Source organism: Pelodiscus sinensis, chromosome 6, assembly GCF_052426305.1.
Source record: "Pelodiscus sinensis isolate ZL-2025 chromosome 6, ASM5242630v1, whole genome shotgun sequence".
In the NCBI taxonomy this organism is placed as follows: domain Eukaryota; kingdom Metazoa; phylum Chordata; order Testudines; family Trionychidae; genus Pelodiscus; species Pelodiscus sinensis.
This window is the reverse complement of record NC_143057.1, coordinates 113361535-113388219: the sequence shown is the minus strand read 5'-3', so window position 1 is coordinate 113388219 and position 26685 is coordinate 113361535. Positions and strand designations below refer to the sequence as shown.

The following is a 26685-nucleotide window of genomic DNA, read 5'->3' as shown; positions in this document are numbered from 1 at the left end:
TAAAACAACTGATTTATTTTCCTAGACAGATGATGATAAAGTGCCATAGAAAGTAAGCTTTTACTTTGCCTAAAACTATTTAGAGCAGTCATGAGGCTTTTCCCAAAGTCTGAGAATGCTGCAAACATGCATAGAATGTCATCATCTGTACGACCATTAGAAGAACCTATCCAATGCTTGTATAAAAACCAAAATAACCTATACTGTATTAAGAACATAAGAATGGCCGTACTGGGTCAGACCAAAGGTCCATCTAGCTCAGTATCCTGTCTGCCGACAGTGGCCAGCACCAGGTGCCCCAGATAGGGTGGACAGAAGACAATGATCAAGCGATTTGTCTCCTGCCATCCCTCTCCAGCCTCTGACAAACAGAGGCCATTTATCCCCTGGCTAATAGCCTTTTATGGACCTAAGCTCCATGAAATTATCTAGCTTCTCTTTAAACTATATTATAGTCCTAGCCTTCACAGCCTCCTCTGGCAAGGAGTTCCACAGGTTGACTACACGCTGTGTGAAGAAGAACTTTCTTTTATTAGTTTTTACATTCTGACAGCTACACATCCCTCGTTGACACACATACTATAGCTTTTAGAAAAGACAAGTTTAAAAACTAACATGGAAAGTTTGAAAAGATTAAATATAATTTATTAAACAGCCCTTTACAATTAACTTCTCAATTTTAAAAAGTTCTTAATTTATATTATCATATTGTCTTAACTTGACAAACACCACAGTCTCTTTTACATATAATTATGAACATTTTAGATTGAATATGTTTGAGGTATCTCGTGGCCCATAAAATGCTTGTTGAAGATGAACTCTTTCATAGGTGAAAAGATGTTACAATAACATATATTGCAACATCCCTAGGATGCTGCTCTAAATTGGCTATACATTAAAGACCATAATGTCTTCAGTTCTCGCATTAAATCCAGATTTATTTAGTGAATCTTCTTTCATCCAAGCACGATTCCTGGTTGCCAACCCTGTCAAGTGTTATATTGCTGTGTTATAACAAGGTATATAAAAGGGCTGAATGGAGGGTCATTAGCAGAGACAAACAGAGCTTCTTTATGAGGAAGCTGGAAACAGACATCAGTGATGGACTCATCTACCCATTTTGCTTCCGTAGCCTAGCTAGCAGTGCATAAGGAGACACTCCATCAAACCTGGAACTAAAAAAGAGAAGATAATTACCAGCCAGAATATGAAGCATGCCAAAATGAAACAAATTTAGTATAGAGAACTAGACATTTCTACTGTACTCAGACACTAGTGTGAAATATCTGTCCTCATCCCCATTCTTCCCCTTACAGTCTCTCATGAGAGACTTAGGTCATGGCTGCCTTTCCTCTGTGGTAATGACTCCCCTCTCCAGAGCCCACCAATGCTGATCCTTGGGTGAACAATTCGCTTCCTCTAATGGAATTGTTGATCCCACTCAAGACCTAAGGGTTTTCTGAAAGAGTCTTATGCTCTTCTTGCATAAGAAAAACCCTCTTGCGCAATGCCACTATGCCGATTATTTCCCAGAATAACGACATTGCGCAAGAGGGGTTTTCTTGCGCAAAAAGGGTCAGTGTAGACCGCTCCTTCTGGCACAAGAGCTTCTTTTGCAAAAATGGTGGCTCATTAGGTATGCAAATGAGGCCCAGCGATATTCCACGCTTAGCCTCATTTGCATATTTCTTGTGCAAGAAGCTACAAGTGTAGACATAGCCTTAATGTTTTTCTTTCCTTTTTTTTGTGAATGTGTAATTTTATCTCCCAATGAATACCACACATCATTAAAGTAGCATTAATGGAAATGGCAATCCTCTACTGTAAGAGGTTTTTACAGTTGAAATGGTGAGACTAATCCCAATCTAATACTAATCACAGTATTCTGCATCTTCTTTATCAATTACTAAAAGCTAGTTTTCATATTTAGTGTTGATCTGACTTACAATTTTGTGCAGATGCTAACTAGTTGGTGCAGCTATATGATTTTAACTGCACAAGCGTTTCAGCTGTAATGTTTGTCCTATTTACTCTCCAGACTGAAGGCACTCCTATTTGCAAGTCAGAATACAACACGAGATTTAGGAAGAATGAAGCAGCATTGATGGATTTATTTCCCAGTGGGACAATTAAGATCCCTGTTCTTTAGAATGCTGATTACTTAACTTCTCTCATACGCGGAGGTTTTGGTTTATTTTTTTATAAAAACACTACAGTATAAAAAAAACCATGACCATCTCCAACAAGACCAAAATAGAATGATTCAAGCAATTTGGAATAAGTTTGATATTAACAACACACAGCACCCATTAATAATTCAATATGATTTGTTATGCTTAACATCTGCAGTGTAAGGGATAGAACTGAAAACTCTGGTAATCTGAAGAAGTGGGCTGTGCCCACGAGCCACATGTTTTATTAGTCTATAAAGTGCTACCAGGCCATTTGTTGTTTTTTAAGTGTATCCTATACAGACTAATTCAGCTACCCCCTGAAGCTTCAGATATATGGTAATAACTTCAAATGAATCTTACATTGTTGAGACGCCTTTTGAAACTTTCATCGTGGGTTGGCCAGACCAGAATTCCACCTTGAATTTAAGTTCTTTTTTCTGCAATTGAGACACTAAAATTAATTGCATTTCTACCAACATTTTATTCACATTTAAGGAAGTCAAAAATACAGTTTGTGGGTGAGCGCTCAGCTGGCATAAATCAATACATGAACTGAAGCATGTCCAATTAGTACATTGACTTCAACAGAGCTACTCAGTTCACACCATTTTAGGATTTGGCCATTTGGGGCATCCAGAATGTCAGTACAGTTTGCAGGCACTAAGGGATATCATGCAGTCACTTTTGAAAATCTTGGCATGCTGACCAGTCCTCAAAAACTGAAGAAATTTCAGGTTCCTGCACCCAGCATTATTGTCAATGTTTGTCTCTTGCTCTATTGAAAGAAAATTCCACATAGCTATTTTGACTTTTGAGAGTATTTTTGTTAGTTGAAAAGTATGATTGACATTCTCCATCAAATCTGTTTTTCCGATAGAAAAAGAAGGTTTTGACTACACTATTTTTTATGCACAGGTTGAACCTTTCTAATCTGGCACCCTTGAGATCTGACCGGTGCCAAACCAGAATTTGCTGGACCCATGAGGAGTCAATATTGTACAGCAGCATTACCAAAACTTCCACTGCTTTTTGGGCTCTTAGAAGACATTTAGGGGTAAATTAGAGCTAAATAACAGCACAGAAAACTGAGAGCCAGGACTGATAGCTGTAAACAAAATTTACCGGACAGTAGGAAACATAGCCACACCCAAGATAAATGGACATTCAGCAAATGAAAATCATGCCAGACCACAGATGTTGCCAGATAAGAGAGTGCCATACTAGAGAGGTTCAACCTAAAGTCATTTATTTATCCAATTAAAAAAAAAGTGCCTCCCTTGTTTTGGCTCTTCTGCTGCAGTGCCTCAAGCTCCCAGTCTCTTTGAGGCCTGGATGCTTCAGCTATTCAATGTCTCACATGAAGCATTGGTTTCCCCTTCTAATCTATCTGAAAAGTGGCAATAATATCCTTTGATCTGTCTTGTTTATTTAGATTGAGATCCATCCACTGTATGTAAGGACAGGGATGGCCTTATATACAGTATCTAGCTGGGATGCTGTAAAATTGATTAGCCTCTACAAGTCATTTTGAAGATGTGTAGTTCTATATAATGAGAATTATAATTAATATAACAAATATATGTTTTACTGTATATGGATGTATTGCATATAATCCCCCACAATACTTGAATTCGAATGAATTCACTGGATTTGCTATGACTGAAATTGAGATTCTGAATAGCAGAAAAGCATTTTATTTGTGATACAGTTAATGTACTAATGTTAATGTAAATTCCAGGATTATAGACTAGTGTTTACAATGGGATGTCAGGAACTATATTGCTGCAATTCTTCATTATACAAGATTCTTATAAAATCTGTAAAATGCTGCCAAAACTCTACACAAAAACAAACAACAATATTGCTACTGATTACTATGTAGAATTGACAAGATACTAGTTTCTATGCAATCCTGGAAAAAAATATATATAATGAACTTTTAAAAAAGAATCTTTCTAAAAGTGCACCAAAAAGTGAAAAATAAAAGTTTTAAGCTAGCAATTTAAGAGAAATATTGGATGGCTAAGTACGATTCAAGCTAGTTACTAATTGTTAGCTATCCAATCTTTGTCCTAAATTGCCAGCTTAAAATTTTATTTTTGACTTTTTGGTGCACTTTTTTTATTATTTTTAGTCTTTTGGTGCGCTTTTAGAAAGATTGTCTTTTTTAAAAGTTTATAATTTTTGTCTTTTTGGTCTTAAATCTAGTGTGTTTCAAGTAATAAAAACTCCAAGGTTCATTTTGATATGCTTCTATATTTTGAGCTAGATTTTTTTACAAAATGTTTTTGCACTAAGTATTTACATTTGTAATGAAAAATAGTTGTGTGTAAGGCAACGATAAAGTAATGGAGGTGATTGATCAATTGTTTTGTTGGTGAAAAGGAGGAAGGCTTTGAAGATGCTGTAATTCTTCTAAGGTGTCTTTATGACAAACATTGTCGCCCATTAATTTGTTTGGATCGATTTTGTCGATCTCTACACCTAAAGAACGTACTCGAGTGAGAGGCACAAATGGTTGAGCTGGTGCAGAGTATTGAGAGCTAAGGTACACAACTGCTCTTTCTACCGTGGTCCCTTGTAATTTGTGGACACTGACAGCATAAGCGTGGATGATTGGAAGCATTCACCGCTCCACCAAGCAGTATCCAAAATTTGGTTGAAACTGACATGTGATTGGCTCGATGATGTGCTTTCTGACATTGCTTTTGAATTCAATTTCAACTTTAGGGATATTGGTTTAGTGAATTTTGTTGCAGCATAAGTAGGGCTATATTATATTGATGATGGTGCCAATTTTGCCATTGACTACACCTTTTGCTTGGTCAACATTGTACTGAAGTATAACTTTAGCACCCAGATGCATTCCAATTCTCTTTGGAATGCCTGCCATTCAATTACGGTAATCTTTGGGGGCTAGCTTGATAAAGGTTAGGCACTCGTCTTCTCTGCTCAATGAGCATATCTTGCACTGTGATTGTGAACATTTGGCAGTTTGCATGGTCTAAACTGGACAAAACTTGATTATTGTGATCATCTACCATTTTACAAGTCAGCATGATTCTCAAACTTTTCTGGGTGAAAAGTCGCCTTGTTGTTTGCTTTCCTCACATTTACGCAGCAAAATATGTAGTTGTTCTCGTGGGAGTTTTTCCTCTGGAAGATTATTTAAAATGTCGATAAATGTTGTATCCCCTCACTGTCACATGTTTTCAGTCAATTCACAAAAGCGAAAGAGGCACCAGAGATGCACAGCGGGTCTAACTAAAACAGGTTGCTTATAAATGGGACTGGCTGATATTGATGGAAGTTGAAGGAGATCACCGAAGAGCAAGACGTTCAAGCCTCCAGCTGTTCCCAGAGTGGCTGGTCTTATACATACTACCCTGTGCTCCCCAGGTAAATTCTCTATCCCCTAAGGCACTCCAGAACTTTGCAGAAGCCTTTCTAACTCTTGCAATACAAATACAATGCACACCCATATGTTTGTATATGTATATGCATGTACGTCTGAAAACTGAAAATCCCATAACAGACAGACAAACGGTGGCCATTTAATAGAAAGATTGTCTAATAATAATAATAATAAGGGATAATTATGTTGAAAGAATGCACAGTTCTTCACTATAGCCTAATGGTTTCCAAACTACCAAGCCTTAGTATTTCCTCAGAAGCTGAAAGTGAGCAAGAGGCGTTAGAAAAGCCAAATATGCACATTTTGATAGGACCAATGCTGAGAATATTTACACACGTACTTCATTTCATGTGGGTGCAAGGTTTGCTGTGTAGGTGTTTGTAGGATCAGGGCCTCGATTATATTCTTACTGTTACAATTTTCATTCAGGCATTCATTTCATATCTGCAGCCTCCTCCTCTCTAGTCATTCCCAAATACACATTGCTTCCCTTCAGTCCCTATGAAATGCAAAACCCACTTCCAGCCTTTGACCTACAAAGAATTAACATTAAGCAGAAGGGTGGCTGAGGAAAGTGGGTACAAAAAAGTGATTATTCTTTCTTCTCTCACCTTAATATCTTTACACATTGATTGTGTTCTCAGGTGGTGCACTTTGGGGTAGGCACATATTTGGAAAGTGCCTGGCAGGTAGTGCAAGTAATAATTTTTAAACAGAAACTAGCAGTTTTGACGTTTTTCCTTCCAAACTTACCAGTCCTGTATATGAATAGAAATAGTTCTAGGGATATATGAAGTGAGAGACCCCAAAAGCATTCCAGATTTGATGAAATGTACTGTTTTACTCAGTAGCAGAGCTTGATCTTTGCTAGTGCTTTTGAAAAACTCACCTGCACTATACTAAATATTCCCACTTCTCTGTCCATAGAAAAAAGTTTAAAGAATCTTACTGTACCATACAGTTGGCTGTAGAAGATATAAATTTCTTGATGAGTACTTAGGCAAGAAAAAAAAGACTCAAAACTATGCAGATTTTAAATAGTTTTGGGCTCACAATTGTAGAATTTGTTAGGATATCACCTTTCCCTTTACCTGAGCTTCAAGCACATTTATCTTTTCTTCCATAATCTTAATTTGTTTATCTTGGTTTTGTAGTTCGCTGTTCAGTTCTTCGATCTAAGAGTTAGAAAGTAAAGTTAGCAATGGTTTTCCAATCTTGTACAGGTTGAACCTCTCTAGACTGGAACCCTCAGGACCTGACCGGTTCCAAATGAGAGAATTTTCTGGACCACGGGAAGTCAGTATTATCTCGCAGCATTACCAACACTTTCCCTGTTTACTGTGCTCTTAGAAGACATTTAGGGGTAAATTAGAGCTAAATAACAGCACAGAACACTGAGAGCAGACTGGTGGCTGTAAACAAACTTTATGGGATCACGGGAAATTTGTCACACCCATGAAAAGTGGACATCTAGCTAACTAAAATCATTCTGGACGACGGATGTGTCTGGATGAGAGAGTTCTGGATTAAAGACATTCAACCTAGAATATATTAGATACACTTTAAATAGAGGGGAAATAAGCATGGGGTTTAAGAAAGTAAATATAGTCTGAACTTTTAAACTAGGTTCAACGGGGACAGGTGACCAAAGCCTACAGGTAAGTGAAGAACATGGAAACCTGGAAGATGGGTTGGAAATGGGAGGGAGTGTGGGCTATATTAGCAGAGAGAAAGAAGGGACAAGGCAGAATTGGGAGGCAAGATCAAATCAGGATCTTAGATGCTTATATACAAATGCAAGAAATATGGATAATAAGCAGGAAGAACTAGAAGTGCTAATAAATAAATACAACTATGACATTGTTGGCATCACAGAGACTCGGTGGGATAATGCACACAATTGGAATATCGGTATAGAAGGGTACAGCTTACTCAGGAAGGACAGGCGGGGATAAAAGGGAGAAGGTGTTGCCTTATATATTAAAAATGAACACTCTTGGACTGAGGTAGAGATGGACATAGGAGACGGACGTGCTGAGAGTCTCTGCGTTAGGCTAAAAGGGGTAAAAAACAAGGGTGATGTCATGCTAGGGGTCTACTACAGGCCACCTACCCAGGCGGAAGAGGTGGATGAGACTTTTTTTAAACAACCAACAAAATTATCCAAAGCACAGGATTTGGTGGTGATGGGGTATTTGAACTATCCAGATGTATGTTGGGAAACTAACACAGCGGGACAGACTATCCAAGTTCTTGGACTGTATTGAAGACAACTTTTTATTTCAGAAGGTTGAAAAAGCTAGTAGGGGGGAATCTGTTCTAGATTTGATTTTATCAAATAGGGAGGAACTGGTTGAGAATTTGAAAGTGGAAGGCACCTTAGGTGAAAGTGATCATGAAATCATAAAGTTTATGATTCTAAGGTATGGTAGAAGGTTGAACAGCAAATTAGAGACAATGGATTTCAGGAAGGCAGATTTTGGTAAGTTCGGAGATCTGGTAGGTAAGGTCCCATGGGAAGCAAGACGGAGGGGGAAAACAACTGAAGAGGGTTAGCAGTTTTTCAAAAGGACATTATTAAGGGCCCAAAAGCAAGCTATTCCAGTGCGTAGGAAAGATAGAAAATATGGCAAAAGACCACCTTGGATCAACCAGGAGATCTTGCATGATCTAAGAATAAAAAAGGAGTCATATAAAAAATGGAAACTAGGACAAATTACAAAGGATGAATATAGGCAAACAATACAGAAATGCAGGGGCAAGATTAGAAAGGCACAAAACGAGCTCAAACTAGCTCCAGGCATAAAGGGAAACAAGAAGATATTCTATAAATATATTAGAAGCAAGAGGAAGACAAAGGACAGGGTAGGCCCATTGCTCAGTGAGGAGGGAGAAACAGTAACAGGAAACTTAGAAATGGCAGAGATGCTTAATGACTTCTTTGTTTCGGTCTTCACCGAGAAGTCTGATGAAGGAATGCCTAACTTAGTGAATGCTAGTAGGAAGGGGGTAGGTTTAGAAGATAAAATACAAAAAGAACAAGTAAAAAAAACACTTAGAAAAGTTAGATGTCTGCAACTCACCAGGGCCTGATGAAATGCATTCTAGAATACTCAAGGAGCTGATAGAGGAGGTATCTAAGCCTTTAGCTATCATCTTTGCAAAATCATGGAAGACAGGAGAGATTCCAGAAGACTGGAAAAGGGCAAATATAGTGCAATCTATAAAAAGGGAAATAAGAACAACTCAGGAAATTACAGACCAGTCCATTTAACTTCTGTGCCAGGAAAGATAATGGAGCAAGTAATTAAGAAAATCATCTGCAAACACTTGGAAGATAATAAGGTGATAGGGAACAGCCAGCATAGATTTGTAAAGAACAAATCGTGTCAAACCAATCTGATAGCTTTCTTTGATAGGATAACGAGTCTTGTGGATAAGGGAGAAGCGGTGGACGTGGTATACCTACACTTTAGTAAGGCATTTGATACGGTCTTGCATGATATTCTTATCAATAAACCAGGCAAATACAACTTAGATGGGGCTACTATAAGGTGGGTGCATAACTGGCTGGATAACTGTTCTCAGAGAGTAGTTATTAACGGTTCACAATCCTGCTGGAAAGGTATAACAAGTGGGGTTATGGAAGAGAAACCTGAGAGGGGACATGCTAGCAGTTTTCAAGTATCTAAAATAGTGTTATAAGGAGGATGGAGAAAAACATTTCTCCTTGGCTTCTGGGAGGGGCTCCAGGCTTAGCCCAGGGAAGAGGACTGAGATCCCAGAGTGGTTTCAGGGTGTAAGCTGTGGGAAGGAGTTTAAGTGCAGGGTGGTAGACCAGTGGAGCTAAGTCAGGCTTACTCTTGCCCTGGCCCTGCACCACTCCTGAAAGCAACTGGCACGTATAGTAATGGTTCCTTGTCGCCATATGCTGCCCCTCATCTACCAGCACTGAGCCTACAGCTTCCACTGCCCCAAGACCAGAGCCTGCTCCTCAACTCCATACCCCAGTCTGGTGAAAGTGAGTGAGGAAGGGGATGAAGTGAGCAGGGTGAGGCCTTGGAGAAGGAATGGAGCAGGGGCACGTATCTAAAAGGGTGTCACAAAGAGGCCTGTGAGGATAGAACAAAAAGCAATGGGCTTAAACTGCAGTAAGGGAGGTTTAGGTTGAACATTAGGAAAATGTTCCTAACTGTCAGGGTGGTTAAACTTTGGAATAAATTGCCTAGCGAGGTTGTGGAATATCTGTGGAGATATTAAGAGTAGGTTAGATAAATGTCTATCAGGGATGGCCTAGTCAGTACTGGGTCCTGCCATGAGGGCAGGGAACTGGACTTGATGACCTCTTGAGGTCCCTTCTAGTCCTGGTATTCTATGAAGTCTAAATGATAAAGAAAATGCTCTAGAGAAAGTGTGATGACATGGCTGGCTGTCTTAAAAAAAAACCAAAGAATGAAGTCACACTTCCACTTAGGGTAACACATTTGCCTTCTTCATTCGTAAAACACACATCTATTCCCCACTTGAAGCTTTCTTGGGCTAAACTATCTAAGGCTGATGAGAGATGCTTGAATCTTATGAGAATTCACAAAATGTGAATTACATTTTGCACAAATAGTTTAGCTGAGCTCAAAATAATACTTATCATGAAAACAGCTCATATTAGTTCCCTCTTTAAAAGAAATGTCAAGTCATAAATGGCTTCAAATTTTGTTCCCACTTTATCTGGGACCAAATATTTTGCTTCACTAGGATTACACCTGGCAAGCAGGATTTGAGCCTCTAGTGAGACAGTTTATAGATTTCTAGACACCTGTTTATTTTATTGAATGTTACACAGTGTCAAACTGCAGCAACAAAGCATTATTAGAAATTCAATGTTCCCCATAAAAAGGCAGATCATTTTGTGAAACATACACTTGTATTCATTGCTGCCTCTGCAGCAGTAGCTACTCAAACTCTATTTCGGAAGCTACATTAAGCCATGTCCCAGTGATTGAGTATCCATGGTCTGTCACACTCCACATATTAGGGATATTCCTAAAGTACCTTAAATTGGTTGGGGATTCAGCAGCTCCTGATGTAGTCCCTATGGTAAAGGCCTATTTTCTTATGCTACCTGGGCAGCTACTTCAAGCCTTCCATCACGCTTGCAGGAAACAAAACCCTTCCTTCCTCCCTTGAAGCATTCTATTTCAAACTGTCACCCTGGGTGATAGAATTTCCATTCCCACCATTTTAATGTTATGTCACTTTTCCATTATATATAAAATATTACATAAAATCTATTTCTAACTGTTGATACATGTCCTGAGATGGAGACATAAATAATAAACTTCACAAAATGAGGGAAGCACTAAAACAAGTGTCTTATGTTTGTTCCCTGAACACTAAGAGCACTTGATTAATCTGACCTCTTGTATCGCACTGCGTAGGCTTTGATGCTGCATCTGGATCACATGTTGCAAGTGAGAAATCTGCTCTCGTAGAGTGGAAATCTCCATCAGAAGATCAAGATAGCTGGTGAGGAAGACAAATTACCGGTAACTTTTTCAACTGTTATTGAAGGTATATATTATTCTCATAGGACCTAATAAATGGCCTGACTTACGTTCTCTAAGACAAGAATATACAAACTAGCTATCCAACCACTAATCTTTTGGTTTTGGCCAAAGTTGTATTTATATATGAATTATAAATATAGGCATTAAGCTTCCTTTAGTGACCATTTCCATGGGATTCCAACTCATTGTTTCAGCTTCGACTCATCAGCTGTACGTGAACTAATTTAATTCATGGTTAATAAACGTAATCAGATATAAAGAGGGAAAAGTTGTAATTGATTTCTTATATTATCTGTAATGACTATATTAAATTATAGGAAAAATGGCTCCATTCATGCTTCATACTGGAAGAATAAAGTTTGAGCATAATATAGTGGAGTAATTCTTCAAGAGTGCATCATGGAAGACAGTGTACCACTACTTTGGCAGTATAGCATGGGTACGTCTACACAGCCTTGGCAATAAGTCTCCCAGCCTGGACTAACAGATTTAGGTTTGAGCTAGCTACATTGACAGTGCTTTGAAATTGCAACTTTGGCTGGAGCTCAGGTTTTGAGCTAGGGAGGAAGGTAGGCTTCAGAGGAAATTGCACTGTATTTAAGACAGAAAATTAATAAAACGTACTGTTTGTGAGAGGCCCCCCAGAAGCATTAAGATATTAATGTTGTTTAACAGGATGGGGGCTGAGATGGATAGAATGGTTTCCTCTCTGAAGGCCAATCTGTAATTTGTTTTTATTCAGATTTCCTGTTAATTGAACTAAGGGTTGTTCCAGAGTAAGGACAGCAAGATCTGATTGTGTGCCTTCACATGTTATAGTAGCAGTATTTATTCTCTAAATAAACCCAGATCTGGAAAACCTACTGATCATGCCACAGGAAAGCTTAATATTTTACTTTAAAATGTAAAGACAGTGAGGGCATTAGGCCTAATACCACGTATATACACCCTACTTGGAAGAACTTAGCCAAGTTATTGTTAGGTACGTCACTTGAAATAATCCTGTTGAACAGAAAAAGCATTTCTTCATGCTCACCTCTTAGTATCTTCAGAATTTGATGATATCTCCAGAAGCTTCTCTTCACATGATTGCTTTTTTCCTATTAATGTTTTCTTTTCCTTGGGAATAATGAAATAGTGATAATGTGCATATACAAAAAATATTTGAAATGATTAACTATTTTTTTCTATTACTATCCAAAAAACATATAAAGCCACCAGATATTTGTCAGCCGTACATACAGATACACCCTCCCTCACCGTGTGAAGATCAGAAGCATCTGCCATCATTCTGAATTTGGGTCAGAAAAGGCAGATTTACCAGGGAGCAGCTGTGTACAGCCCTTCCCTGAGTTGCGAATGGTCGAGTTACAACCGTTCACATTTACGAACAAAGTTCCCATGGAGCAGTTGTAAAGGCGATCCCCGAGTTACGAACACAACCCGCGCTTAAGAACAGCGCAGTTGCTATGTAACTCAATGGGGTCCGAGTTACGAACAAATTGAGTTACAACCAAGTGTTTGGTCCGTAACTCGTTTGTAACTCGGGGAGAGGCTGTATTGATTTACAGTGAAAAATTTGTAACTGTAAATCTTATTTTTTTAAAATAGGAAAGCTTGTCAGAAAAAAAGATTAGCTTATTGACTGTGTTCAAAGACACTTTCTGTTCCAGGAACTATACTAAAAGGGCAGTGGTTCTTTGCATTGCAAAAATGGATCCAAAGGTCAAGAGATTTCTAGTTAAATCAATTTTAATCCTCTTAAGTTACAAATTTTGGTAACCCACATCTAACTATTTAGTGACCCAAGTATAATAATCCTTAGTTGTAAATGTAAAGAGTACACTAATACATAATGCCATCCCATGATGGATCATCTTAGCCTATAGGGGTGAAATCCTGACCTTAATGAAGTCAAAGACTTTTACAAATGACTTCAATAAGGCAAACTCTTTTTAGGAGTAAGAGATCTGAGTCAGACAAGGTTTATATGTTGATGTGTTAACCTTTGGAGCTGAGTGTAAGGACTCCTAGCTGTGGTGCATGTAGCCATGAAAATGGAGATTTCTGTATTCTACCCACAGAACCTTTCCTCAGCCAGTTCCACAGTGAAACAACAGTCTAGTTTGCATTACAACGCTGCACATGCACAGTGCTCAGACCCACTGATAGGAATTCTGGGCGGCAGGACAGCACAATCAATGAGGGCCCTTGCCCCCTCCCTCAGACACAGCCACAAGGTACACCCTCCCCCGCCGCCCATGCCAAGAGAAACCATGAGCACCACCCATCAGGCACAAGATTCCCTGATTGGTCACAGCTCCAACCCCCACCTGTCCAGCGGTGCCCTTAACTTGTCCAGAGGATGCCTGCAGTTCCATCCCCCACCTGCCCAGAGGAGCCTCATGTCAGCTGGAGCGGCACCTTCCCTCCCTTCCCCAGACCCATCATATGGTATTTAATAGAATCAGAGGACTGGAAGGGATGGAAAGGTCATCAAGTCCCATCCTCTGCACTCATGGCAGGTCCAAGCACCATCTAGATTATCCCTATCTGTCTAACCTGCTTTTAAAAACAGCGGCGGATATAAGGCGTTAGCCCGTGGCATGCACGTGGCGGCGGCTCGTTGCCATGGAGGCTAAGGGGGACACCTGCCCATGGTGTCCGGGTATCCCGCTGCTCTACCCTCCTGCCCCACCCAGAGAGAGGCTGGGGGTGGCGCGGTCTTTCCCCCGGAGGGAGCCCAGATCTCTTTCCCACCGCGCCCGGGGGCAGAGCAGCCCGCCTGCCAGGGAGACCCTGTCTCCTCCCGCCGGTCCCCACCTCCCCCCACTCGTGGGCGCAGCACGATCCAGCTCCACAGACAGTGCCCCCCCCACACACACACAGACACACACGTCCCTGGGAGCAGGGGGAGTTGCCAGCTGCCCCGCCCAGCCAGGAGATTTTTGAGAGGCTGGAATGGTAATTTTGGCCTGTCTGATGAGTCAGACACCCCTGCCCGCTGGTCCTCCCTATGGCCCATCTGTGCGCCATCCTCCACATAGCCACACCCTGCCTGCCCCCCAAATCCCAGCACCCACACACTGCCTGTCCCCCCCAAATCCCAACGCCTAATGCTGCCTGGCCCCCCAAGTCCCAACAGCCATATGCTGCCTCTCCCCAACGCTGCCTGCCCCCCAAGCCCCAACACCCACACGCTCCCTGCGGCCCCCCCCCCAGTCTCAACACCCACACTCCACCTGGTACCCGCAAGTCCCAATGCTGCCTGGCTGCGGAACAACCAATGCTGCTTGGCAAATACCAGCCATGGGCAGCAAAGAGAATCTACAGTGAGCCAGGAGCATTTTGTAGGTCTTTTGATTATATCGATTGAAAACGACCTGTGTAAAGAAATGGACTTTACTGACATAATTGAAGAATGTGCTACCAAAAGAGCTAGACAGCTATAATAGACTAAATACAAATGAAAATTTTTAATTATTAATGCAGAATTTTGTTTAAGAATGAATTACAATATAATTAAAATAAAAAATATCCAACTAAATTAAATTTCTATCAAATTTACCCAATTCACATTTAATATGAAAAATAGCCTTCAATTTGCGCATTTGACACCTTTTTTCTATTTTGTCTCCAAAGGGGGGCCCCCGCGAAATTGTGCTGCCCTGGGCACCGCAAAACTCTCATCTGCCCCTGTTTAAACATCTCCAATGATGGAGATTCCACAACCTCTGTAGACTTAAAAAAAACCCTCAGAAATAACACTTTATAGAATTTCTTAGTGTCCAAACTAGTGAGTTGTCACAGGATGTTTAACATGGAGAAGCTAACACTTAACCATTTGTAACAGAAACCAATCAGAAAATTGGCTTCAACATAAGTTTCCCTGAAACAAGTCCAGACGCCCATAAGCCTGGGATCAGAGAAGGTGAACAAACAAAAACAGTTTGGTTTGCATTCCAAAACAGGAAAATAATTCTCAAACTGACTGAATGTAAAATCTGAAAAAAAGGAGAAATCAGAAGTTCAGAGTAAAGTACAGTCAAAGAATACACCATGAAGTAAGTAACCCAGAAAGGACAGGGTCAGTGTATCACATGATGGTGTCTCTTATTGTTAAATTAAACAGATAGGCTTTATGGAGAACTGGCAAAAATCAGCCTATTACTGGATTATAGCTGTGTTTGAAATTTCATCATTTGAGAAATTAAAAACATTCTTTAACACCACACTTTTTTCTTCTTCGGCTTAATACATTTGTTTTCTTCTACAAAATCCCCCTCCCAGATAGAGACTAAAAGAAAATTCAGAATATCAGGAAACCCACTTGTAAAATATATGGAGACACTGGTGCTGATCCAGCAAGAGTAAGAAAAACTACACATACTGCCACCCTATTAAATTACATGGCAGCAGTCACTGAGGAATGAGCTCTCTCACCCAGTTATTTCCAGTCACTCAGAATTGTTGGGAGAATACTCCAGTGCTACTGAACTTTTCTGCTTCCCCATCACAGGTTATAGTTGAGCTGTGGTAGGAGCATATCAGAGTTTGGCACAACTGTTGTGAAAGCACATTGCCCCCAATGTGATATTCTCACACAGTTGTATAAGCGACATGTAAGCTTGCTGTATTCTTAACTCCTCCAGAACAGACTAAATTTTTTACTACAATTGGAAAGTTATTCTCTAACCCCGTGGTCCCCAACACGGTGCCCGCGGGCGCCATGGCACCCGCGGGGGCATTTCAATGCGCCCGCCAGGTGCTCGGGGCTGGCCTAGCCCCGGGCACATGGCGCACGGGCGCTTGCGGGGGGAGCGCGCTTGGCGGGGGGAGCGCCGGGCGCGCGGCACTCGGCGGGAGGGGGGGGGGCGAGCGCCGGCCCCGGGCACGCGGCGGGGGGGAGCGCTGGCCCCGGGGGCGGTGCGGGGGGGGCGCTCGGCGGGGGGGGGGCCCCGGGGGCGCGGCCGGGCGGGGGGGGAGCGCCGGCCCCGGGCACGCGGCCCTTGGAGGGGGCCCTGCCCCCGGGCGCGCAGCTATGGGGGGCCCCCCCCCCGGGCACGTGGCTGGGGGGGGCCCGCCCCCGGGCACGCGGTTGGGGGGGCCCGCCCCCGGGCGTGCAAGTGTCCCTGCCCCCTGGCGCCCGGCGGGCAAATGGCCACGCCCCCTGGCGCCCGACAACCTCAAAAGGTTGGGGACCACTGCTCTAACCCTCACTGCTGCTAAATCAACTAAGAACTTGGGAAGCATTTGGGGAAGAAAAATGCACTACAAAAGGGAGGAAATAGCTTGTTGTTATGCACTGTACTTTGACAATACAAGAACAGTAGCTGAAGATGTTTCCTCGTAGAGTGCGTCTACACTGCACCGTTTTTCCAGAATAACGGATGTTAATCTGAAAAATACTAGCATCCACACAGCAATTGCATTATTTTGAAAGATAATCAAAATAACAGAGTTTTTTTCCGATGCTGGTAAACCTCATTCCATAAGGAATAATGCCTTTTCCGAAAAAGCTCTTTCGGAAGGAGGTGTGTGTGGATGTTCCACTGCTGCTATATCAAAACAACTCCTCTCCAGGGCCATTCTGAAGTTATTCCTCCCCAGTGCCTTCTGAGGCTCTAAATTGAGATAGCGTGTCCACATTAGGGGAGCCTGCCTTAGACTAATTTTGAGGCTTTTGTGTAGTATATCTTCCAGAATAGCTTTTTCCAAAATAAACTTGTATAGGTATACCCTTAGAAACCAGGATATTTCAAGTCTCGGAAATTAATTGCAGTTAGGTTAAGTAAGTTAACTGAGTTTTTAATATAACTGAAAGAAAAAAAACCAGACCTCTCATTTCAGTTACAAATTACATTTAAAAGGACCGATGCTCACCTGATGTAAATTGAGGTAGCCTCATTGAAATCAAAGGGGACGCTTATACTAGTTGAGGATCTTGTTCAAAAAATTTTCAAAGTAACGGAACTCTTTTTTTATAGGTAGATTGCTTAGAATACCCTTCACACTGTGTTCTATTACTCAAGAGGTAGGAGTTAATACAATGGAAATTCATGTTTACTGTAGTTTCAAAGAGCTTTACACTTTTACTAACAGGACATGTTCTAGATCAAGAGGAATATACAAGTGAGCAAGGAATGTCCCAATGGCTATTAGCCTGCAAGGCCAGGCCTCAGTACTGTGCAAATAAAAAAAAAACACCTAATAGCCTCATAGTCAGTGATCATGATCCTTGCATAGGGAAGACTCCTATAGCCTATCCAGGAACTGCATAGCTGGGCTCTTACGAGCATACCTCTTCCATTCGTTGCAGTAGTTTCTCCATGTCTGCAATCCGGCTGTACTTTTCTTCAAGTCTTTGAGTTACACAATTGACATTTCCCAGATTTTGTTTGAATTTTTGTTCTTGTTCAAGTTTGTAGGCCTGTGGTTAGAGGGAAAAAAAAGGGGGTGGAGAATGAAGATGATTTCCATTTTAGCAAAACCATTTTGCTGCTATTCTTCAGTATGTTGTTAGTCCCACAACTGACCACAGACGTATTCCTATATACTCCAAAGTTTGCCTTTTTCACACATAGGAGAGTGCTGTACCTGCATCAGCTGTTTATCATCTTCATGCTTTTTCTTAAGTGCTTCTGACCGACTGTAGTAATTCTCATATAGATTTTTTGAGGCATGTCTGAGAGACTGTGCACCTGCTTCTCTTGTTGCATCCAGCTGGAAAAGGCATTTACAATAGGATTAATAACTTATGTCATGCTTTAAGAGCTTGATGTAGAAATCACGTAGCACAAAAATGATGCAGTTGCTATCCTGTTTGAACATCTGTTAGCATCAATTATTGCAGTGGCAGAAGAAAACCCTACAAGCTGATTAAAAGAATATGGCAAATAACATTTAAATTCTAATTTTTTAATAAAGGGTGCAGATTTGCTCTGTGATACAACAGCCCTTCCTCACCTGAGATGAAGGTTGAAAGTTTTCTTTGACTAATACATTTCTGACTGGTTACAAGTATACCTACTCTGGACCACTGGCTGAGCCAGGAGCCACTGCAAGAAAATGCATGGTCAAGAGCACAATTCAACAAGCAGTAGTTCCCAGAATGAATTCTACCATCATCTACTTACAAAAAATCTATTTCGTACTAATAAGAAAACCTGATGAGACTCTGCAAGGTTAGTGCACTAGTTACAGAGGGCAAAACCACAATGAACTATTGCTTTCTTGTTGCTACTGGGATGGAATTTTAATCCAGGTAAAACTGAATCTTCTCTTAGGCTGAAAAGCTGATATATGCGTTAGAGAAGGCTAAAATGGAATGCACCTTGATCTTTAGCATTTCATTCTCCTTGTTGATAAGCAAGAGCTGCTGGTCAATATCTTTCAGCTTTCCCATGGTTAGATTGTGGCTGGAGTTAAGTGCATCCTTTTCAGCCTCCAAACCATTTCTGGGCACTCGGAAAGGCTGCTAAAATAAATAAACAGGAAAATAATTTGTAAAACAGACAAGCTTTGGCAGACTGGGTTCATGAAGTTAACTCTGTACTCCTCTATCTACCTATCTCAGGCCCCCACCCTGCCATGAACTCTATGCACCCAAACCTGATGAAGGTCATTACATGGGCTGAAGTAATTACAGAGCAACAGTCACCACAGCTTCCAGGTAATGACTAATTCCCCACCTTCAATATTAAATAAAACAGTGTCCTATTTGTGCAGCTCTCCAGGGTTTTACATTTGAAAGCATTAGCATGTCATTACCAATAAATCACTGCTTTTGATTCTCCGGAGTGTTACTTCGTGCATGAGATTAATTAACATTTAGAATATTGCAGCATATGGCATATTATAGCATTGGGACTGGCAGCAATGCCCATTACGAAGGTTGCTGACACATCCCATTACAAAGCCCTCTTAGTTGCTTATGCTTGCCATATTTTAACCATTTGGACTAAACTTTTTTTGTGCCAGGTGTTTCCTTCAGGGTATTTTTGGAATGCTTCTGTCCAGATAGTTCAACCATTTCAGAATGATGCTAGAGAAAGCCCCTGCTTTGGAGCACAGACTGGAACTTTGGCTACAGGGTGCCCTGTTTGCCTGTGTGGTGCCTTTTGATATTCCTGGTAATACTCAAAGTTTGATCAAGTTTATAAGTCTTTAAATCAGGATAAAGGAACCTCTTTTTGGTTCCAGTGCCTCTGACCCATAGTTTGGGGCCACACACAAATGAGGAAAAAAAAACCCCACTGCCTTGGCCAACAAGTGAGGAGAAAATTAAAGAGATGCTCACCTCACTCATACAGCTCAGGATGCCAGCCCCCCCCCCCCCCCCAAGGCCAAAGCAACTCTTCTGGAGGCCTAGGCTAGTAGATTTGTGGGACCCCTCTAGGCTGGGCTTCAGTGTGCTGGAGAGCTATTGGGGAGTGGCTGAGGATGCGGGTGAGGGATCTGGGCAGGAGGTAGGGTGCAGGAGAGGACTATAGGGGTCAGGGAGCGTCCTGGGTGGGAGGTAGGGTGCAGGAGGAGACAGGAAATTGGGGTGCTTACCTGGTGCAGCACTTATTTGATGGGGAGGGCACAGATGGCGCCACACTGCCATGCCCCTCTCTCATTGGCCGCAAGTCCTAGCCAATGGGAGTGATGGGGGTGGAGACTGCAGGCAGGCACGGGCATAGAGCCAATTTCTCCCCCTCCCTCCTGCCAGGCACGAGCTTCCTCCCCTCCCACCAGACAGAGGATTTAGGTCTAGCTTCCCACTGCTCACACTCCAGCCATGCAGGAGGGTGCCAAGGCTCAGAGACTTGCTGCGGTGTTAGAGCGCTACTGCCAGCCCTGCTGCATAGGGGAAGCCCCAAGCCTCGCTGTGAGCCAGATCAAGGCAAGCCAGGAGCTGGATCTGGCCTGCAGGCTGTAAATTCCCCTCCCTGCTTTAAACAATCTCAGTTTTCTCATGCACTGTAGAAATATTAGATCTGGCTAAATTCGCCAACATTCCATCCTCATTGAGCATGCTCCAGCCCCTCTCAAACTCCTTGTGCCAATAAAACCAAGCATGATCTCAGGACAGACTGGCGGGAGTTTAGAATGTGAAGAGGCGGGGGTGGGGGGTTAGAAGTAATGAAGGTAGGGAGTGGTGGTGAGAGCCAAAAGGGAGAAAGTGATTGGCTGTGCAGAAAGACTGGGACCAACAGCTGGTGACAGTCTGATTTGTCCTTTGCAATTCTGTGGTTTGCTGCTTCTTTCCATACCTGATTTTGAATCTTTGCTAATGTGGATTGGACCTGCAGGAGAAGATTAGAAATAGGTCACAAAGCTATTTTTATTTAAGATTATTTCTTCCTGTCAATCTGCCTGGTTAGTTATTACAAGATGTTCTCTTAAAGTCAGCAGCAATGCAGAAAAGGTGCTTTTTGAACTCCATCACCATTGTGCTCTTTTGCTTGGCTATGAGAAATAAGCCATCAGTTCTTAACCAGCTAAACCTTGTTGTTCAAGAAATCACTGATACAGAAATGGATGCATGGAATTTAAGCTATTAGTATGCTGATCCGAATGCTATTTTCTTTGTCCCAGAAGAGGGCCTATGTTATAAGTCTCTCATAAGGTTAAAAAATTCATCCCTTCCTTGGGCATTGCATCATGAATATGACTTAGATCATGGAGTGCTTGAAAACTTTTGATTAAAAATTCTGAGAGTGATCTTCTGACAAGCATTTGATCTATTCCCTAATACGACTAGTTATGAAGACAGGTGTACATATTGCAATTAAATCCTTGTCTCAAACTTTTGGGTTCAACTCCATTATAATAGTATGAGGCCAGAAAGAATTTAAGGAACAGTGAACTGTGACCTTCCCCAGTAAGTCAACACACACTTGTTTAGGTTGGAAAATTTAGACTGTGCAGGATTCACATTTTTTTAAATTTCTTACTTGCAATGAGTTGTATTGCAATAGGCTGTGCTCTCTTCAGGATCAGAGGACAAGAATAATAAAAATAATAAAAAGAACTGTACCTTTTTAATGTATTCTGTTTCTTCAATGATTTGGGCACAAGAGGATCCATAAAGTACATAATTTCCTTCTTTCTCTTGGTCATCTTCTGTTACATGTTCCGTTACCCTCAGGGTGGTAGTCATTATGTATGCGTGCTCTGTATAGCTGGGACAAAAATATATGGCCTTTTATTTATCCACATATCCATAGAGAATGAATTTAGTTTTGTATGTGCATCTACCCGTCTATTGCATCACTAACAATATATACAGTAGGCACATATTATACAGTAAAATGACTAAGAAGGCAGCTGAAAAATATGACCTTGTGCATAATCCTGATATTCTAAAGGCCCTCTCAAATCTTCAAAAAGGAGTTCCCACCCTCCAAATTTACTTACAGAGTCCCCTTTCCAATTGTTGCAACTGAATATACATTCAAATGAGCTGCAGCATACCAGAAGTCAGTAATTTTTTATCGGCAATTAAATAATTTTAGTTTACGTATTTGCTTTTCAAAAGTATTGTTCCACCTGTCACTTCATTCCAGACCCTATACCTGATCATATCCAATGTTATACAAGTTCCTGTCTATGTCATCTTACCCAGACTGAGTAGTTGCATTGATTTCACCAAGATGAAGTAGAACAAAATCCACTGAAATTAAAAGAACTATTCACCCTGCAAGACAACTGCTCATTTTGAATAAGAGTGGCAAGACAGGACTCCGGTTTATAGCATTCCACCACATTTGGCTTTTCACTGACATAAACTAAAACACTTTTTTTCTAACGCACAGGAAAGCTGGCTTCACACACCAAGAATAAGATCCGGACCTGCTTTCAGTTATGTTTCGGTGGTACAATGGTGACATCCAGTGTTAGTTGCATTAATCTCAAGTGAACATGTATTTCTACATACACCAGGGCTGTGTCTAGGCTGGCATGATTTTCCGGAAATGCTTTTAACGGAAAAGTTTTCTGTTAAAAGCATTTTCGGAACAGAGCATCTAGATTGGCACGGACGCTTTTCCGCAAAAAGTGCTTTTGCGGAAAAGCGTCCGTGCCAATCTAGATGCGCTTTTCTGCAAAAAAGCCATGATTGCCATTTCGCGATCGGGGCTTTATTGCGCAAAACAAATCTGAGCTGTCTACACTGGCCCTTTTGCGCAAAAGGGACTTTTGCCCGAATGGGAGCAGCATAGTATTTCCGCAAAAAGTACTGATTTCTTACAGTAGGAAGTCAGTGCTTTTGCAGAAATTCAAGCGGACAGTGTAAACAGCTGGCAAGTTTTCTGGAAAAGCAGTTGATTTTCCGGAAAAACTGGCCAGTCTAGACACAGCCCAGATCTCAGAAAATATGCATCTATTGCACTCTATTTGCCATATATAGAATCAGGTTAAGGTATATATTTTTAAAAGTCAGGTTGTCAAATGTCTGAAATTAAATTAACAATTATCATCACAACAATAAGATTGAATTGTACTGTGCAATGTTTTATTCAGGTTTAAAATATTAGTGGAGGAAGAGGAAGCCATAGATAGTTAGAATTTCAGCTTATTCTGTGGTGGAGTGGATTGTACTTTTAAAATCTTATTTAAAATATGATCATTTAAGCACAGAATGTCAATGTAATAAGAACTTATAGTTGCTTCCATTTAAGTCAGTGACAACAACTTGATTCCTGTGCTACACGAGGCTTTGGCATAGAGCATCAGCACTTATTTATTCATCCTAGACTGAAATTATTGCCTTACTAAACAGGAAGTACCATCAAGTCAGCACATTTAATTAAGGGCTCTCATAAAACCCAATTAGCCCATTTGAAACTCTTAACACTGTAATAAATGAGAGATGTCACCAACACCACAAGCAGCATGGACAAGGCTTGCATATTTTCCTAAATGAAACATCAACAACTCACCCCAGCTACAGATGTTTTAAGTTCTACAGACTTCAAGCACACATCTCTGGTAGAAAACAAAATGAAGAGACGTGGCAATGTCTTTTAACATATGAGCTTTAAGTGCTCTTTACAAATATTTAAGAGTGAAGTTTTAAAAAAGTTTACAAATTTAGCAATTTCAACTCACTCTCTTGCCAAAAGTCAAAGTAAGTAAACAAAGAACTCACCGTGACCAGGTCACAAATTCCCCCTGCTGACCCAAAAGTTGGGATCAGAGACAAACATTGCCCTGAAAAATCAAGGGATCTGGACTGTTTGGACAAGAGTCAGGGAGTGAGTCACAAAACTGAGGAGTCCTTAATAAAAAAGACCCACCAGTAGCCCCTTTTTTTTATAAATCAAGATCTCCAACATCTCTGCTAACCATCACTGCAACAGTACTACAGGGTGGAAGATAATTATTCAGACAGATGGGTTATAACCACTTGATTGCTTTAGACCAGAAGAACAGCATAGAATTTCATTTGGAGGCTACTAAGCAGTCAGTGAAGATCATGGCAAGAGACAACACTTTGTAGCAAAAATGTATATTTTAGTATTGGTTAGTATTGGTTATTAGATTATAAGTATGGTGCATAATGATTTCATGTATAATGACTTGCTTATAAGTTCTGTATGCTTCTATTTTTCTGTGTGATTTCATGATTAGATGTTCACTGTAAGCCCTTGTTCCCTGTTAGCATTACAAATTAAGTTGTACCTCATGTCTGCATCACAAACTAAGTTGTGTCTTCTAATAACTATTAATCTTGTCTGAAATTGCACAACTGTGTGGTGTGAGTGGAGGATGTGTGTAAGTGTGACAGCCATCACAGATGCCCAGGTGATCAAGAAAAAGTGGAAATGTTGAAGATAATGAAGAAACATGCTTTGTGTCTTGAGGATGAATTAAATTAACAGCACTGATAACACTGGAGAAAGGCAGAGAACCCCCCCATCACCGCCACCCAAGAGGGAGAGACAACAATGGAAAGCCTGACAATCCCATCAAGGATAACTCCCACAACTTAAACCTCTCTAACACATTATCAACAATCTACAATCTATTCTGGAAAATTACCCCTCACTCTCAGGGTATGTCTAGACTACATGGCTCCGTCGACGGAGCCATGTAGGTTTGTTTTTTTGGCAAAGGCAAATGAAGCCGCAATTTAAATTTACATATTTTACATTAAATTTACATTTAAATTTACATGGCTGCCGCGCTGAGCCGACAAACAGCTGATCAGCTGTTTGTCCGCTCAGCGTGCTAGTCTGAACGCTCCCCTGCCGACATCAAAGCCCTTTGTCGGCAGCCCCGGTAAACCTCATCCCACGAGGAATAACGGGGCTGCCGACAAAGGGCTTTGATGTCGGCAGGGGAGCGTCCAGACTAGCGCGCTGAGCGGACAAACAGCTGATCAGCTGTTTGTCGGCTCAGCGCGGCAGCCATGTAAATTTAAATGAAGCCGCGATCATTTAAATTGCGGCTTCATTTGCCTTTTGCCTTGCCTATCGATGGAGCCATGTAGTCTAGACACAGCCTCACAGGCCTTGGGGGAAAGGCCAATCCTCGCCTACAGACAACCTCCTAACCTCAAACAAATTATTTTCAGTAATCATGCAGCACACCTGCATCATAATCATCCAGGAACTCACCCTTGCAAGCATCCCCAGTGCCAACTCTGTTCACACATATCATCACTGGACCCAGCCACATCAGAGGCTCATTTTACTGCACATCCACTAAAGTGATTTATGCCATCAAATGCCAGCAATGCCCCTCTGCCATGTATATTGGCCAAACTCAACAGTCTACAGGAAAGAATTAATAGACACAAACCAGCTATATGAAAAGAAATCACCATTTAAACCCGTTGGAAAACAATTTAATCTGCCTGGGTACCCATCCCCTATTTATTTTGGAATTGGACTCTTAATACTCCATTCATCTGAAGAAGTGGGCTGTACCGGAGAAAGCTCATGATACCATCTGCATATTTTGTTAGTCTTTAAGGTGCTGCTAGACCAGGGGTAGCCAACCCATTTAACAAAGAGAGCCAAAACAGTGGAGGAAACAATGCAAAGAACCATACAAGAATTGTTGAGCGAAAAAAAGAAGCCAGGCCCCCCCCAGAATTATCAAGAAAAATAAGGAGGCTGCCCCTTTTAGAACAAGCTTAGGCTTTTTGGCCGTATCAGGCTCCCCTTGACGGCCGCCATCGTGGGCGCCATTTTGAATCAGCGCCCCGAAGAGCACAGGAGAACCGGAGTCGGGCCATTTGGGAGGATACAGGAGTGGCTTCGCAAGCCACACTTTTGAGGGAGAGGAGCCGCATCCAGCTCGCGAGCCATGGGTTGGCCACCTCTGTGCTACATTATTCATTGTTTTTTAAGTTTTTTCAGTTACAGACTAACTCGACTACCCCTCTGAAACTTCTGGAAAACACAGATTAACACCTTTTAAGGATGGATAATTGAAGCATGACACTCAGAGATAAAGAGCAAGCTGATGCCCTTGCCATATGTAAAAAAGGCTGATAGACCATTACCTGCAAAGTGATCCTTCTTTGTTAGGAAACAGAAGTAAAAAAACAGAATGCCTATCACCTTGCTCCAAGCAGGAAATAATTTTCAACAGAAGGACTGAAATTATGCTTTAAAAACCACAAAAACAAAAACCAGGGACAAACAGCAAGACACTCCTTTTTCTCTCTGCCCATCACATTCTCTGCACCTGAAAAGACAAATGAAGCAACCACTGGACTCTGGAGAAGGGCCTGACATAAAGAGTTTGGTCAGCAAGACCACTGGAAGCACATGGTGATAAAACGTTGCAAGACACCTGTAAGGAGTATCTTTATTTTTCTTATAAACATTTCTTGACATTTATGCCTCATTACTTAAATTCACTGGATCCCAGCTGACCCCAGGGTCAGTGAGGCACTGCTGCTTTGAAATGCCGGGTGGAGCCCGGGATCAGCTGGGGACTCCCCAGCTGACCCTGGACTCTTGAGTGGCATTTCAAAGCAGCAGCGCCACTTGGAGCCCAGGATCAGACAAGGATCAGCCACCCCTGGTCTAGCTGACTCTTGGCTGCACATAGGCTTACCAGCTATGAAATGTACAAGAGTCCCCAGCAGGGGCTCTTGTGCATTTCAAAAAGAAAGCGCAGCATGGAGCCTAGGGCCAGCGCGGGAATCTGAGTCCCCCACTGACCCCAGGATCCATGCAGGCACTTCCGCTTTGAAATGCACAAGAGCCCCCAGTGAGAAATCCTATCAACTACTCGAATAGTAAATTAATCGCTTGTTAACAGCCTAAGTTGAAGTGTCCAGGTAATTCCATTTGAGGTAACAAATTATATACTTATTATTCCCTTAAAGGAAAAACAGACTGAATGTATTTGTACTGTTCAGGAGAGGTCCTGGCAGTACAGGACATATACTTCTAGGGGAAAATCTGAGATGGGAGTTTGGATCGCCTTATGATAATCTTCATGCCTGGTAAGAGTCAAAGTGTGGCTGGCCTACTTGTGAAATTGCCACTTGTGAAGTACATTACATTTTCTCTGTCAGCTTTGC

General features: G+C 41.5%; 1 protein-coding gene across 1 annotated transcript; it reads right to left on the bottom strand.

Annotated features, from left to right (window-relative positions):
* Positions 1-629: 629 nt before the first annotated feature.
* CCDC68 (coiled-coil domain containing 68) lies at positions 630-24929 on the bottom strand. The gene is made up of 11 exons (XM_014570231.4): positions 24761-24929; positions 21178-21322; positions 20411-20443; positions 18487-18630; positions 17751-17876; positions 17455-17583; positions 12190-12272; positions 11004-11109; positions 6681-6764; positions 2535-2611; positions 630-1175 (listed from the first exon to the last, which is right to left on the bottom strand). The coding sequence occupies exons 1-11, from the start codon at positions 24796-24798 to the stop codon at positions 1112-1114; spliced, it is 1029 nt and encodes a 342-aa protein (XP_014425717.3). The 5' UTR covers positions 24799-24929; the 3' UTR covers positions 630-1111.
* Between the last annotated feature and the right edge of the window lie 1756 nt (positions 24930-26685).

Excerpts from the sequence above, each read along its gene's own strand:
- CCDC68 (XM_014570231.4), bottom strand. The coding sequence starts at position 24,798 with ATGTGTGAACAGAGTTGGCACTGGGGATGCTTGCAAGG. Across the intron at positions 20,444-21,177 it reads AAACAGAATACATTAAAAAG|GTCCAATCCACATTAGCAAA; the intron begins GTACAGTTCTTT and ends CTTCTCCTGCAG. Across the intron at positions 6,765-11,003 it reads TACGCAGTGCGATACAAGAG|ATCGAAGAACTGAACAGCGA; the intron begins GTCAGATTAATC and ends TCTAACTCTTAG.